The 16,799-nt window shown below is 32.1% G+C and overlaps 1 protein-coding gene across 1 annotated transcript in view; it reads left to right on the top strand.

The window, feature by feature from the left end:
• Positions 1 to 16,492, top strand: part of LOC127718345 (uncharacterized) — a 162,175-nt gene extending 145,683 nt beyond the window's left edge. Inside the window, exons 48-53 of the mRNA XM_052224342.1 lie at positions 375 to 485; positions 3,199 to 3,398; positions 6,814 to 6,893; positions 7,790 to 7,999; positions 8,434 to 8,629; positions 15,369 to 16,492. Of these exons, the coding sequence (XP_052080302.1) occupies positions 375 to 485; positions 3,199 to 3,398; positions 6,814 to 6,893; positions 7,790 to 7,999; positions 8,434 to 8,629; positions 15,369 to 15,536 (965 nt within the window). The 3' untranslated portion in view covers positions 15,537 to 16,492. The remainder of the gene's footprint in view (positions 1 to 374; positions 486 to 3,198; positions 3,399 to 6,813; positions 6,894 to 7,789; positions 8,000 to 8,433; positions 8,630 to 15,368) is intronic.
• The last annotated feature ends 307 nt before the right edge of the window (positions 16,493 to 16,799 follow it).

Below are 16,799 nucleotides of genomic sequence, written 5' to 3'. Positions count from 1 at the left end.
AGAATGTGCTGACATTTGACGACCTTTTTTTTTTTAAAGGATTTATTGAAAACATTGGAATTGCCGATTTGTCATGAAGTGGTAATAGATCCATTTTCAAGTAGATGCATCATATATAATTTAATTCCTTGTTCTTTTTCATTAGTTTACGTATTCATAATGATGTGAACTTTTAAAAATGTATGCATAATTAAGGTTTTAACCAATATTTTGCACTTCACTGAACACAGAAATGTGACGGTACAAATGTGGCATGGTATACTATGGAGAAATATTCTTGTTTACTTGTCAGATGATTAAAAAAACTGGAAAAATAAGAATTTATTAACTCAGGAATTTTATGATTACAAATTATGCCAATTTATGTATTCCAGCTGCATCTTATAGGCCAAGAGTGGAGTCCCACAGAAAACATAACCTTTCACCTGTCAAGTCTAACAGTACTATTGGAGGAGCTTCTGCAAAGTCAACACCAAGAGAACAAGGTTGGTTTAAAAGATTTATTGTGAAATTCAAGCATTTGGACCATTTTATTGCACTCCGTTTTATGCACATACACTCTGGTATAGATAAGATAAGATAATGATTATTTTATAAAAGAGTCACATATTGATCTTACAAGTAAATATACATGTTCAATACACAAAACAGTTAAAACAAAGATCAATACCCAGCCTATAAAGACTTACGAGACACTATAGAGATTCCTTACAGACTTTTTATTTTAATAGAGAATAAATCATGTCAGAAATATGCAAGTGACTTTTAAAATCTGGTCCATATGTGCTTTTTATTTCCGGTAGGTAGTAATAGTAACATTTTCTTTAGTTGCTTTGTCCATATCATTAACTTGAATATTTGTCCATATCATTTACTTGGATATTTGTCCATATCATTTACTTGGATATTTGTTCGTATCATTTACTTGGATATTTGTCCGTATCATTTACTTGGATATTTGTCCATATCATTTACTTGGATATTTGTCTGTATCATTTACTTGGATATTTGTCCATATCATTTACTTGGATATTTGTCCGTATCATTTACTTGGATATTTGTCCGTATCATTTACTTGGATATTTGTCCATATCATTTACTTGGATATTTGTGTGTATCATTTACTTGGATATTTGTCCATATCATTTACTTGGATATTTGTCCATATCATTTACTTGGATATTTGTCCTTATCATTAACTTGGATATTTGTCCATATCATTAACTTGGATATGTATGATGGCTCATTATGAAGCTGAGACATTTACAAATATGTGGTTCAATTTTCAAGGTACCATAAATAATTTTTCATAATAAACCAAAGCCTAAAGAACCCTTTATATATATATATATACAGCTTTTCAGATTGAAAAATCCAGAATTTGATCCAATGAAATTCTTTGCAAACATTTAATAACTTCATAGTTTTTACATCTTCTTTGGTCTTCTACACTTAAAGACAACACAATTGGTCAATTACTTAATATAGTAACATGTTTGGAGATTTTTTGTTTACAAATTATATTTGTGTTCGTCATTTCAAGGCCAATAAGGGATACTACTAGTAACCCAAAAACTCTAGTTGTAAAAATCCTTGTCCTTAGATTAACATGATTAATGTCTTATTGACAAACTTACCACATCATCTAAAGACAAGTATACAACAAACAAAAGAAGAGTGCAAAATATCACACTTTGAAATAAAGATTTGAGAAATGCAAATTTAGTGAGGAGGTTTTAGGATAATGCCATATAAAGAACATCACTGATTTAATTTTCCTTTACGGAGACCTTATATTACAGGGAATAAGCTTTACAGGGGCCCAGTTGCCAATGCTACTGAAAATTTGACTAGGCCCTTAACTTTTTTCAGAATATTCCCATATGGTCCATGGATTTTTCTAGCATTCCACAGGGTCCGGTATTCCGACCCATTCCCAATGGCAAAAACCCTACTTTTTTCCAAATTTTGGGAGCAAAATTCCCAAACGATCACAAAATTCATTTTCATCTTTATTATTCATTACAGAGATGTTTATTTTGTTCAACTGCTAGCTTTAGGCCTAAAATCGACAACAAGTAATGTGTAAATCTGAGTAAAAACATATTTGACTGACAAAACAACATTGACAATCAATGGCTGCCATAAACAGGAAGTTGAAGAAAAATTTCAAAACTGGATCAGATTCCGGAAACGGATAAGGCTAATTCCGGGTTTGCCGATCAAATTCACTAAATAAATTAATAAAAAAAATCCAGTTTTTGACAACTATGAAATAGCAACATTAAAATTGAAAACTAAAAGTTATATGAAAAAAAAAGAAAGAAACAGGAAATATTTTATTCAGAAACTCAAAATTATTTTAGTTCACAAATTCAAAATCAAATAAAATGTGACAATACTTTTCTTTATCACTTAAAATTGTTGATATTAGATGTTTTTATGAGGAAAACAAATAACTAAAGATCTAAGAGGTAATTTCTTCTAAATTTTGAAGGGCCAGTAAAAATCTGGAAGATTTAAAAAAAAAAATTATTATTATATTAACCATGTTTAGTGTTACTGTCTTTGATATAAAAAAAAAGGGGGGGTAAATATGTATCACATGTGTGCTTTAAGAACTCATTGTTTTGATACTGAAATAAACTTGAATGTCTTATTGTTAAATTGAAAAAACAAAAAGGAACAGAAACTTGAATTACTAATAGCATTCATATAGTTACTTACTTTATTTTCACCAAAAAAGAAAATTTTTAATGAACTAAACACAGTAAAACTAACATCTGGTATATTGGTTGTTTTTCCCAATTTCATTGAAAATCACGTTAAAAAATTCCCAAAACTGATCAGGGTCCTTTTTCCCAAAATACCCAGATAAACCCCTGTGGTCAATACAAATTTTTCACATTTTGTCAGTTGGGCCCCATGATTGAAATTTTAAAGCTTATATTATAATGTCACAGTTTAAAAAAAAAAACTTACAATGACACTCTTAATGTTGACACATGCAACCATATTAAGAATGAGGATGTTTACAAACTCTTGTGAATTTAAAAAAAAATATTTTGAAGTGTTCTTTTATGACAGAGTTGGTGAAGAGTTTTGATGCAGAAATCAGGGGATTGAACATTGAAATAACAAATTTTTGAATATAGCAAACTTTATATTCTTATTTTTTTGTGTTTGTGATTTTTATAGAACCAGATTGGATGAAGTTTTTCCAGACCCCCACAGCATTAGAGAGAAAGAGAATGGAAATGGTCAATAGAGAATTCAATGAAGGCAAGATGAAACCGGGATCTGCTCTGGTTGTCAACTACATCAGTGAAGGCCTGCCCATGTTGCCTGGTGAGGCAGGGTTAAGACTTCTGAAGTCAGTCAAAGTGGGTAGGCACAAGGTATGAATTCTTGAAATTATGAAGCAACCAATGGCTTTCTTAGTAACAGTATATTTATCCCTTTTGAGTTCCAAACACTGTAGGTAGAGTTTAACATTTTAGCCTTTATGCTTGATGTAAAATTTTTAATTTTTATGCTGCAGGTTTTATGTAGAGGCAAATTAAGAATTTCATTTTAATTTTCACTGCACTTGACACCTGCCCATAGTTGAGATTCCACGGGTGCCATTTATGATATTATGGAACAGTCTTGAGTACAAGCCAACCAAAAGTTGATTATCTTAGAATAAATATTTTTTTATGAAAAGTATAATTTGGCTAAAAATTAAAGATGTATGACTTTTACAGTTTAAAAAAGAAGGAAAGATTAAAGTTAGTTGTCCCCTAATTTGTAACAAGACACATGCAGGTGCCATTTTGTGAAATAGAAATGATAGATAAAAAAGCAGGAAGGTTATATAAATATTGGTTTTGAGATTTGAAAGAAAATTTTTGGAGCTATTTTTAATTTTGCTATAAATGTAGCGTGTTTACCTGACGATATCGAGATATGGGTATTTAGTCAAATCTTAACAGGAAGTTGTGATAATATTAAAAAACCAAAACGGATAAAAAAAAAAAACAATGTCAAAATGTTCAGGCTTTAATCAAATCTTTATTTGGGTAAGTTGATGCAAGTATACGATCTGTATAGTGTCTTGTACTGTTAGAGGCAAATAATGTTTAATGACTATATTATATTAACGTGTAAACATGTTAATTATGAGCAATGAAAATCAAGTAGTTCGTGCATTTTTCTGAGTAGGTTTAAAAAAAATTCAAAAAAGTATACTTTGATGTGGGTTAGCATTTGTTAGCAGTCACTATCCTATAGATAAACAACTGTTTGTTATATTGATAATTTAGAATCTTCATTGAAGCTGGAGCATGAATGTTGTGTTAATTAATTCATTTGATGTGTCATTTGTATGCAAGAGTGAAATCCCTTTGTACTATGTTTCAATTCCAAAAAGTCTATCGAATCAATAGATATAAGAAGATGTGGTATGAGTGCCAATGAGACGACTCTCTATCCAAGTCAAAATTTATAAAAGTAAACCATTATAGGTCACAGTACGGTCTTCAACACGGAGCCTTGGCTCACACCAAACAGTAAGCTAGAAAGGGCCCCAAAAAATTACTAGTGTAAAACCATTCAAACGGGAAAACCAACGGTCTAATCTATATAAAAAACCAGAAACACTTATGAACCACATCAACAAACGACAACTACTGAACATCAGATTCCTGACTTAGGACAGGTGCAAACAAATGCAGCGGGTTTAAACGTTTTAATGGTACCAAACCTTCACCCTTTTTCTGAAACAATAGTGTAACATCACAACATAGAAAGACACACTATAAAATATCAACTGAAATAGCTTAACTCAATCAAAGGACATATTAACACCATTGAACATACACTGAACAAATAAATTTGACCTATGACACAATGTAAATACAAAATAAATAAACTAAGGGAAGAATAATAAAAGTAACATGTTATATCAGTAAGAAATGTTAAACAATTAAAGAAAAACAATATGCTCGAACAAAAATACCATCCATTTGCAATAACTTTGAACACAGGTAAATGAAAATAATTTTGTTGTTAGGTATACCTGTACAGTACCAATAGAGAAAGGAAATATTTTTACCAAATAAATAATTTTGAATACAAAATAAATAAACTAAGGGAAGAATAGTAAAAGTAACATGTTATATCGGTAAGAAATGTTAAACAATTAAAGAAAAACAATATGCTCGAACAAAAATACCATCCATTTGCAATAACTTTAAACACAGGTAAATGAAAATAATGCATTTATTGTCTCCCTTGAACAGGTTCAGAATTTCATCTTTAAGTATAGTTTTTTGATTTAATTTTAAATCATAACAAAATTTATAATTTAACAGATCTTACTATTTATCATTGGTTTATTAAAGAAAATTATGTATATCTATAATTATTTATTTGTTTTGGAACGTTTAAAATTATTATATATCAATATAAAGAACCTTTCATAGTTTTATAAATGTTATTTAGCTACATATCAAGTTACTTTAGATAGTGCATCTACTCAAACTAATCCTGGAATTGTATACTTTGAAAGCCGTATCATGGTAATTATGTAACATTATGAAAATAGCATTCTGTTGTCAAGAATACACTGTTTTGAGTTGTCCGCAATGTCTAACCTCCAACAGCATTGATCCTGCTACTTGTAAAAGCATTAGACATACACATGCATGCTGTGTAACCCCCCCCAACCCAACACCAACACCAACACAAACACACACACACACACAAGATACACATACTCACATACACAAAAACAGAACAACATAACCACCACTTTATTCCAGAAACTTCAAAAATATGTCAAATGCTTTAGTGAGAAATTATGATTGGAACCTACATAAAGCATTTGAACTTTTTTGAAAAAGACTATATGTGAAAACCGAATTATATTATCTCCCCATAGTGATAAAATGTTTGGAAAATTAACGGGAAAATTAACCAGAGTTATCTTACATTAACCACAAAAAGGGGATAGCAAACAATTTTTGTCTCGCCTGTAAAGAAAGTTGAGGAAAGCGAGACATAGGGATTGCTTTTCCAGCGACGGCTGAGATGACGGTGTCAACAATTGTTAAGTTTTCTGCTTAAGTTAGTTTGATAGGAACTACTTCTGATAGATCAATGATATTTTGTATGAAGTTGCATTACTTTTAGTTCATATCAGTTTGACAAAAATTTTATGGCCCTGCCCCCTAGGCCATGGTCCAGTGACTTTGAATTAATTAGCAATTTTAAATGTTAAGTTTTCTGCTTAAGTTAGATTGATAGGAATTACTTGTGATAGATCAATGATATTTTGTGTGGAGTTGCATTACTATCAGTACATATAATTTGATGACTATTTCAAGGCACTGCCCCCTAGGTCATGGTCCAGTGACTTTCAATCAATAAGCAATTTTCAATGTCAAGTTTTCTGATTAAATTAGTTTGATGGGTCACTACTTACAATAGACAATATTTTCTATAAAGTTACATTGCTGTCTGTACATCTCATTTTGTCAACTATTTCGAGGCCCTACCCACTAGTTGGTCCAGCGAGTTTGAATTAATTAGCAATGTTGCTGTCCATTCAGATTGTCTTTTTCTGAATTTTATGCTGACAGGCGAGACATATCTCTGTGTCAACAGTTTATTAATTAGAGCTTAATGAACGTTAAAACAATTTTCAACTAGAAATATGTTACTTTATTCAATTATAAGGACTTAGTTAGCCAAATCTACTAATTTTATTTGATATATAAATTTTTAAGACAATAGATAAACATGCTAATAGATGTTGTCTTTTTTTTTCAGGGTTCTATAACACCAGCGGAAGAAAGACATCACATGATAGAATCTATACCAGGGAAACTAGGTGTTCATACAAAGGATGAGTATGTATCAATTTGAACATGTTTATTTGTTTTTAAGGTTTATGTTACTTTCCAAAGTCAATAGCCCCAAGTTGTTCACTAAAGCAGATCTCTATGGCCTTTTGTTTGTCTATCCACACTTTTTATCCACTGCTTCTAAACAAAAATTGCATTTCAATGACTCATTCAGAGAATCTTTCATATGCCTTATTTTATTGTGCATATCCTATCATTTTTTATCCAAATTATTTTGGAGTTTTCCTTTATAACAAATATTTGGAACTTGCCATATCATAGCAAATATGGCAGCAGTGTTAAAAATTTGTAAACTCAGCTGAAAGTGTTTTAGCTTTCTTTTTATATCACTGTAACTTTTCTTGCTGTGCCAGATTAATTCCTACTTCACTATTTTCATTTTTTATGGTTGGAAATTCATGTTGCATATTGATATCTGATTAACAAGATCAAACGCAGATTATTTTTTATGCTGTCACCTGAGGAGGCAATTAGTGTTACCCTTGTCCATCCGTGTGTATGTCCCAGAATTGGTTTCTGTTCTTTAACTTTAGTTTGTCTGAACCAAATGCTATGAAACTTATACACAATGCTTATTGACACAAAACACAGATCAAGTTCCAATTTAGGTTGCGTCACTTTTACCCTTCTCAAGATATGCCCCTTTATAATGTAATGTGCAAGCAGGGGCATCATCTGTGTCCCATGGACACATTCTCCATTTATTTTTTAAGTAAAAATTTACAATAGAATAGTTTGAAGTTGATTGGTTTGGTAATCTGAAAAGCCATAGGTTTATTTAAAACATTGGTATTAAAATACTAACTTTGGGTAATTTGGACTAAAATGTTTATGTTGTGTTTTGATTACCAGAGAATATAAAATGATTCTTTCCTTTCTAGGGACAAGGGACAATCCAAATTTGGTATTTTACAAATGCAATGGACCACAGCTATTCCAGCACCTGTGTCACATAACCCTTATCCTGAGAGATATTCTGCCATGTCTGGCATGTCTGATGCAACCTCTGAACTAGGTGGCAGCACTGTACGGTCAGTTCAATCCAAAAGACATCTCCCTGCTATTATAGAAAAGTATGGAAGATCTGAAAGGTATTTATAGAATGAAAGATATGTTATTATTGTTATTGGTAACTAGGGATGCATTGACAATAATATAAATTCAGAAATTTTTGCAAAGTTTTATAATTGCGAAAAATTGCAACTGGATAACTTCACTATAGATCTGTACTAGAATTGGACAAAATGCTTTCATTAAAGGCAGGTCTTAAGTTTATTTTGTACTGTTAAAGTAGGTAGAAATATAAGCAATGTCGAGCAAAAAAAAAAAAAATAATTTACATTCAGGACAAAGTCTACATTTGATACTGATAGACTTGCCCGATTTTTGGTGGTCTGGACTGATCCAACCAGTTTTTGAGAACATTGGTGATATCACATGTAAATTTCCTTCAAAATTTAACTGGAAAATGAATGTACTTAGTTATTTGCTGCAATTAATAAATGTATTTTACTATTATTCACAGGACTGATACTTCTGAGATGACTGACTTCCCTCACCTTCCTGGAGGAATCTATACTCCTGACTATAAATGGGATTATCCCATCCCACCACCCCCTGCAAAGGAATCTCGGATCAGTATACCTTATATAAAGAAAGAACATGAAAGATACTGCAAATATTATACATTAGTGAAGAAAAAGATGCAAAATTACACATCAGTAAGTTTATTGAATATAAGCGTGTTGTCACGGAATAGAAGTTCCTTCATAATATAATTATAAGTTCCAAATGGAAACAATATTCTGGAATATTATTTCCACTGGAATAAATATTACAGTAAATGTTCCTAACGGAATAAATGGTATAGAATATTTGTTCCAACAGGAACAGATATTATGACATTGTTTATAACAAAGTTTCCAGTGGAACTTCTGTTAGGCGGAACAAATATACATTGACAGTGTAAGTGTGCAAAAGTGCCCTTGAAAAGATTGTATTTTTAATGCCATAGATAGCATTGAATGCGAGTTTAAATGTAATTAGATTTTTTTCAACTTGTAACAGTCAGTTTCACATGTTTCATACTGTTAATTCAGAAATTATGGAGAAATTTTATTATTGAAAAAATAATGATAGTATATATTTCGCAAAATTAAAAACTCACATTTTATATTTCCATAGCATCTCCTGAAGTCACAATAATTAATCTCACATTTGTGTCCATTCATAAACAATCGCAATAATAAATGCATGCAATAATTTCTGTATTAACAGTATTTTGACTGTTCAGTACTTTTTTTCGGCCTCTCATCAGTATGACTGTCCAGTTCTCTCTTTTGGCCTCTCATCAGTACATTTAAAAGTTCATTTTAGTCACACTTATCTAGACACATGTAATTCCTCTCAACTACATTAATGTACATGCTGTAATGACTGGTCATTTTGTCCATCACATGCAGCATTGAATTTGACATTGGGTTTATGAAATTGCACACTTTCCAAATGATCAAAATTACCAGACTTGACAGTAATGTTTCAAAGATGATATATACTTTAATATTGAAGATTTCTAGATATTTGAGGAATGTGGAAATTCTACATAATTCATAAACGTGAGTAGCATTGGAAAAAGATGTCTAACTTTGAAATGAAATAAACAAGAGAAAAAATGTATTACCATATTAAGGGCTATTCAATTTAAACATAACACCCCATAGAAAGGTGGATTGGTTTTACATGTATGAATGTAATATCAACTCAGCTATTTTGTTTTTATATCTCATCAGATAATGGTTCACCAAGAAATGATGTGCCTCTCTTTAATAGGTGAAGTGTTTTGTTCATTGTTGAAGGCGTACAGCAACATATAGTTGCTACCATCTAGATCATTTGGTCTCTGGTGGATAGTTGTCTCATTGACAATCATACCACATCTTTTTATTTTATAAAGTATGTTTAAAAAGTATATCTCGCACAATGCTTCAAAATTAAAATTAAGTAACTTTCACTATTGACAATCAAGAACTTAAGGATGTACTTAGGTAAGGTTTAGGAATTCGAGTCAGATTTTTGGACTCCTTGGTTTTTTTCCTACGATACAGGGTAAAATATTTTGCCCCATAACACCCATTTTTCTTTTCATATAAGACTTCAATAGATCTTAAAAGGTCATTTACCAAAATTTAAGCAGATTCTAGATTTCTTTTCTTTCGATTTGAGATCCAAATAATACCAATGCAAATATATGGTAAAAGTCTGAGTAAGCCTTTTCCCGCCATTTAAATAAAATGAAATATCTCGAAAAGGAGCTCCGTAGCCTATCAATATTTTTAGCTTATTTTATTCCTTGAATAATGCTTTTCTGACTTATATCATCAATTTTAAGTTCTAGATTTTTTTAATTTCACCTAAATACATCCTTAAGATTGAAGCCAGGAACCAGTTTGTTAAAAGTATAATACATTTTGTATAGGAAATAATACTTTCATGACAATTAAACATTCTCAAAATTGGAAACGCACCAAATTTTTATCATACAGGTTGGGGCTGTTCTATTTAAACATACATTGTACCCCAGGAAGGTACTTGGAAATAGGTAACAGTCTATAGGGTCAATTGTAGAATTTCTCTTACAGTTTCACTGTACAAAAACAACCACCCATAGTTGGAATTTAGATGTCCAATGTATGTTTTAATGATGTTCCTTTAAAATTCAAATTGATTGTTTTCACTTTTGAAAACAAATTGGATCTGAAGAAAATGTTATCTTGTTTATTTCAAACAAAGTAGAATTTTAGGAATGCAACATACAGCATGTAGGCATCTTTGAATGAGCACATGTTTTGGAGCTATTGCCTTTGAAATGTTGATTTTACTATTTTTAGCTCACCGGGGCCCAAAGGGCCCCATGTGAGCTTATGCCATCACTTGGCGTCCGTCGTCGTCGTCGTAAACTATTTCAAAAATCTTCTCCTCTGAAACTACTGGGCCAAATACCTTCACAACCTAACTAAATGTTACTTAGGGTATCTAGTTAAGTCTCCCAAACGAAGTTTGGAGAGACTTATTGGTTTTGCTCAGTTCTTATTATTATTATTATTCTTCTTCTTCTTCCGCCACTTTTAAATTTGAACTTGTCCGCACCCGTTCTCCAAAACCGCTTGACAGATTAACTTAGGGTTTCACAATATGTTAGACTAACATGTCAAGTGGTGCAATTAGGGTTTTGTTTGTGCAATAGGGTTTATAAAGGGGTACTTTGAGGGGCAAAAAGAAAGGAGGGTTTTACTATAGAACCCTATGGGATTTTATTTTTTAAAATTTTCAAATGATTATAAATTGAAAACCGTTTGTGATAGACACAATCTTTTTAATTGAAAATGTTCTAAATGATAAAGCACATTAAATAAAATACAGGGTTAGTCCCCAGGGGTCACCCCCACTCCCTGCCATTTAAGAAAGTTCTAATAACTTGTAAGTGGTCAAGATCCCCACCCCTAAACCATATATATTCTGGTTTGTCATGCTAAGATGGTTTGAATGATATACAGGATTAGTCCCCAGGGGTCATCCCGACCCCCTGCCATTTCAGAAAGTTCTAATATCTTGTAAATGGTCGAGATCCCCACCCCTAAACCATATATATTCTGGTTTGTCATGATATAGCACATCAAATGAAATACAGGGTTAGTCCCCAGGGGTCACCCCCACCCCCTGCCATTTAAGAAAGTTCTAATATCTTGTAAGTGGTCAAGATCCCCACCCCTAAACCATATATATTCTGGTTTGTCATGCTAAGATGGTTTGAATGATATACAGGGTTAGTCCCCAGGGGTCATCCCAACCCCCTTCCATTTGAGAAAGTTCTAATATCTTGTAAATGGTAGAGATCCCCACCCCTAAACCATATATATTCTGGTTTGTCATGATAAAGCACATCAAATGAAATACAGGGTTAGTCCCCAGGGGTCACCCCCACCCCCTGCCATTTAAGAAAGTTCTAATATCTGGTAAGTGGTCAAGATCCCCACCCCTAAACCATATATATTCTGGTTTGTCATGCGAAGATGGTTTGAATGATATACAGGGTTAGTCCCCAGGGGGTCACCCCCACCCCCTACCATTTGAGAAAGTTCTAATATCTTGTAAATGGTAGAGATCCCCACCCCTAAACCATACACATTCTGGTTTGTCATGATAAAGCACATCAAATGAAATTCAGGGGTAGTCCCCAGGGGTCACCCCACCCCCTGCCATTGAAGAAAGTTCTAATATCTTGTAAGTGGTCAAGATCCCCACCCCTAAACCATATATATTCTGGTTTGTCATGCGAAGATGGTTTGATTGATATACATGGTTAGCATCTAGGGCTCACCCCACCCCCTGCTATTTAAGAAAGTTCTAATATCTTGTAAATGGTAAAGATCCCCACCCCTAAACCATATATATTCTGGTTTGTCATACCAAGATGGTTTGAATGATATACAGGGATAGTCCCCAGGGGTCATCCCGACCCCCTGTCATTTGAGAAAGTTCTAATATCTAGTAAATGGTCAAGATCCCCACCCATAAACCATATATATTCCTGTTAATCATGTCTGGAACATTTGAATGACGTATACGGTCAGTCCCCAGGGGTTCCCCCCACCCCCAGTGTTCTAATATCTTGTAAATCGTTGTGATCCCCACCCCTAAACCATATATATTCCTGTTCATCATGTCTCGAACATTTGAATGACGTTTAGGGTCAGTCCCCAGGGGTTCCCCCACCCCCAATGTTCTTGTATCTTGTAAATGGTCGAGATCCCCACCCCTAAACCATATATATTCTGGTTTGTCATGCCAAGATGATTTGAATGATATATAGTGTTAGTCCCCAGGCATCACTAATACATATAACTTTACTGGACCAAACCAATTTTCACAGGACTTTGTCCAATGTCAGGCGACCCTGGGAATAATGAATTATGGGAGCTTCGTTTGGGAGACTTCGTAACAGCATCCTGTTACAATCATTTCTTGTTTATAAATTGTATCCGAAGTTTTGATCCATCAACAAACATGGCCGCCATGGCTAAAAATAGAACATAGGGGTCAAATGCAGTTTTTGGCTTATATCTCAAAAACTAAAGCTTTTAGAGCAAATCTGACATGGGGTCAAATTGTTCAATTGGTCAAGATCTATCAGCTCTGAAATTATTTTCAGATGAATCGAACAACCCATTGTTGGGTTGCTGCCACCGAATTGGTAGTTTTAACAAAATTTTGCAGTTTTTTGTTATTATTTTGAATATTATTATAGATATATATAAACTGTAAGCAGCAATAATGTTCAGCAAAGTAAGATCTACAAAAAAGTAAATATGACCATAATTGTCAATTGACCCCTTAAGGAGTTATTGCCCTTTAAAGACAATTTTACACAATTTGTTCATCAAGTTTGCTAACATTTAAAAATCTTCTCCTCTGAAACTATTGGGCCAATTACCTTCAAACTTTTAACTAAATGTTCCTTAGGCTATCTTGTTTATAAATTGTATCCGAAGTTTGTATCCATCGACAAACATGGCCGCCATGGCTAAAAATAGAACATAAGGGTCAAATGCAGTTTTCGGCTTATATCTCAAAAACTAAATCTTTTAGAGCAAATGTGACATGGGGTAAAATTGTTTAATTGGTCAAGATCTATTGGCCCTGAAACTATCAGACGAATCGAACAACCCATTGTTGGGTTGCTGCCACTGAATTGGTAGTTTTAACAAAATTTTGCAGTTTTTTGTTATTATTTTGAATATTATTATAGATATATATAAACTGTAAGTAGCAATAATGTTCAGCAAAGTAAGATCTACAAAAAAGTGAATATGACCAAAATTGTCAATTGACCAATTAAGGAGTTATTGCCCTTTAAAGACAATTTTACACAATTTGTTCATCAAGTTTGCTAACATTTAAAAATCTTCTCCTCTGAAATACAGGTGAGCGATTCAGGCTCTTGAGAGCCTCTTGTTTATAGGTTTGACTGTTTTCTAAAAAACTATAAGAGCTAGTTTAACATGTACATTTCAAAAATTATCAGCAACAGAAAGCATAACTAGTATGTGCATACTAAGTCTTCATTAGCAAACTGGTTATTAACCAGATGAGCAATACAGGCACAGATGTACCTCTTGTGTTTTATTTTCTTTATATTCCTAATTCATACAAGGACTCTTTAGCTCACCTGGAAATCAAAATGCATGCAAATTATACTGCATGTTATTAAACACTACTTTTTATCAAAACACCAGGGCCCTCGGTCATAAAACCTTATTCAGTACTCGGAGTACAAAATTTGTGCTAGAAACACCAAATCCAGTATTTTGATTGGTTGATTTCTGAGTCTGAGTATGATAATCATGCTCTAAAGTTTTATGACCGCTAGGCCAGGAATCGTTATTTCCAGCCAACTTAGCCGTATTGAAGATAAATCTTTATACAAAGACACGCAAGGGATAAAAAAGTTACATGGTGCCATTTAAAATGATTTCTATTTCAAAAGCTGTATTTATGGAAGAGTTACATTGACAGTGTATTTTGGACAGTGAATTGCAGTATGGGTAATTGTAAGTGCCCATTTAGGCATATTTGACTATACAGTGATGGCCGATAACTTTTTTTTCCATTAAGGATATAGTTAGGTGAAATTAAAAAAATCTAGAATTTAAAATTGATACTATAAGTCAGAAGAGCATTAGTTAAGGAACAAAATAAGCTAAAATTATTGATAGGTTATGGAACTCCTTTTTGAGATATTCATTTTTTTATTAAATGGCGGGAATAGGCTGACTCTGATCATGACTTTTACCTTATATTTAGCATTGTCATTATTTGGATCTCAAATCGTAAGAAAAAAATCTAGAATCTGCTTAAATTTTAGTAATGACCTTTTTATGAGCTGTTGCAGTCTCCTATGAAAAAAAGTGGGTGATATTGGGCAAAATATTTTACCCTGTATCGTAGGAAAAACCCAAGGAGTCCGAACATTTGACAAAAATTCATAAACCTGACCTAAGTACATCCTTAAGTCTATTCATTTAAAGTCAACGTTATGTTAACAGAAGGAATAGACTTACAAAGTAAACGATATAACCAGACTTGAGCTAAGCACTGCTCTTTATTTATGCATGGCTCTACATAGACTTTACATAGACTCGCTATGATGCACTAATTTTATAAAAAAATTTAATATATATTTTTACAGTGAAGACATTACAACCGCAATATGCATTTCTTTCGCTCAATAAATGTTGCATCCTCAAGACAATTTTATTTCTTTTTAAAGTGATGTTGATAGTTGATAGTTGCAAGTTGGAATTTATAGTACAGTTTTTGTCCTTTGTGAACTTATTTTTCTGAATAATTCTCAGATGCCTGTATAGTTTGTATCTTTAACCAGTTATTTTTTGTTTTCTTCAGAAAACTCGGGGAAGCCATAAAATGAATTCATCACTTCCGAGAGTAGAAATTAAGAAAGCATTTCCAGAGAAGCTAAAGTTACCAAAGGAACTGACTCAGATTTCACGTGTCTCTAGTGTTTTATTTCCACCAATCACATTGAATCAGCTGATGTCCGCACGAACGTAACACAACTATTAAGAAATGTATCATTTTTCTACGAAGAAAAAAATGACTGAATGTCTGGAGGGATGTACTACAAATGTAAAAAGGCAAAAATTAGGCTATAATGCTATGATAATTGTTACTTTGAAATCTACATTGAATAGAATAAAATTTGGATGGAAAATCTTTTTTCAGAAACTAAAGCTGCATAAAAAGTGTTGATTTTATTTTTGTGCAGGACACAAGGATTTTATATTGGTTGTTAATTTCTCTTAAGTTATTTAAGTTGTTGATATGAAAAGAATATCGTTTATTTCTAGTATAGTATTTATTGATAAAAAAAAACCATGTGAATTCATAATTTTAAATATATTCTTCAATGTGATTATGAATATGATTTATATGAATAATTTTTTTAAGGATATGTCTTAGCTACAATTAAACAACACTCTAATATTGAAGTGAAAGACTTTTACTTATAAATAACACTTTATATCTAAATAATAATTTTTGTTCTAGAAATCACATAGAATAAAAATATCCAGAATATCAATTATTTATAAAAGTGCGTACTCACTTATTATAGTCTTTGTTTTCACTTAGTTCAAGACAACAAACAAAATTTCTTGAGACATATAAGACAACATTACCTATATTTTAGTGAAGTTGATAATATATATATGATATTTATATGTATGATATTACATTTCAAATCAAATTATGCTCAAATATTGACTTTCACCACCATAATTTATCATATTCAATTAAAAATCCTTAATTTAGATTCAAAATTCTAGACTTGTTCTTAAAAAATTAAAACTTCTGAACTTAAAAATTTACAAATTTTACAAAATAAGTGCTATAAAACACTCTTTAATAACTATACAATATTGTGATAATGATGCAGTTTTTTGTTATCTTGTTATTAATGATGGTTTGTTTATAATTTGTTAATCATAATAAACACATTTAACTGTTAACTTTGCTTCTTTTTTGGCCTGTTAGTGATATAAGTAATGTGATAAACTATTGTTTGCTCTTCAATAGGATGTCCATCTATCTGAGCATGCCCTTTTTATCACAACAATTGAAAAAATGTCTTTGAAAATAATTGAAGTGTTCAGTGGATGGATGTCAAATTCTATAGGACACACAACATCATGGAATTAAAAAGTAGAACATAAGAAATGAAAACAACATGTTATAAATTTCATGCGTCCAAATCTCTTTTCTGGATTTACCTTCATCAGGAATGCTCAAAGCCGAATATTTGAAAAAACAAGAATG

Source organism: Mytilus californianus, unplaced genomic scaffold, assembly GCF_021869535.1.
Source record: "Mytilus californianus isolate M0D057914Y unplaced genomic scaffold, xbMytCali1.0.p SCAF_10, whole genome shotgun sequence".
Taxonomy (NCBI): domain Eukaryota; kingdom Metazoa; phylum Mollusca; class Bivalvia; order Mytilida; family Mytilidae; genus Mytilus; species Mytilus californianus.
The sequence above is the reverse complement of the archived record's forward strand: the minus strand, read 5'-3'. Positions and strand labels throughout refer to the sequence as shown.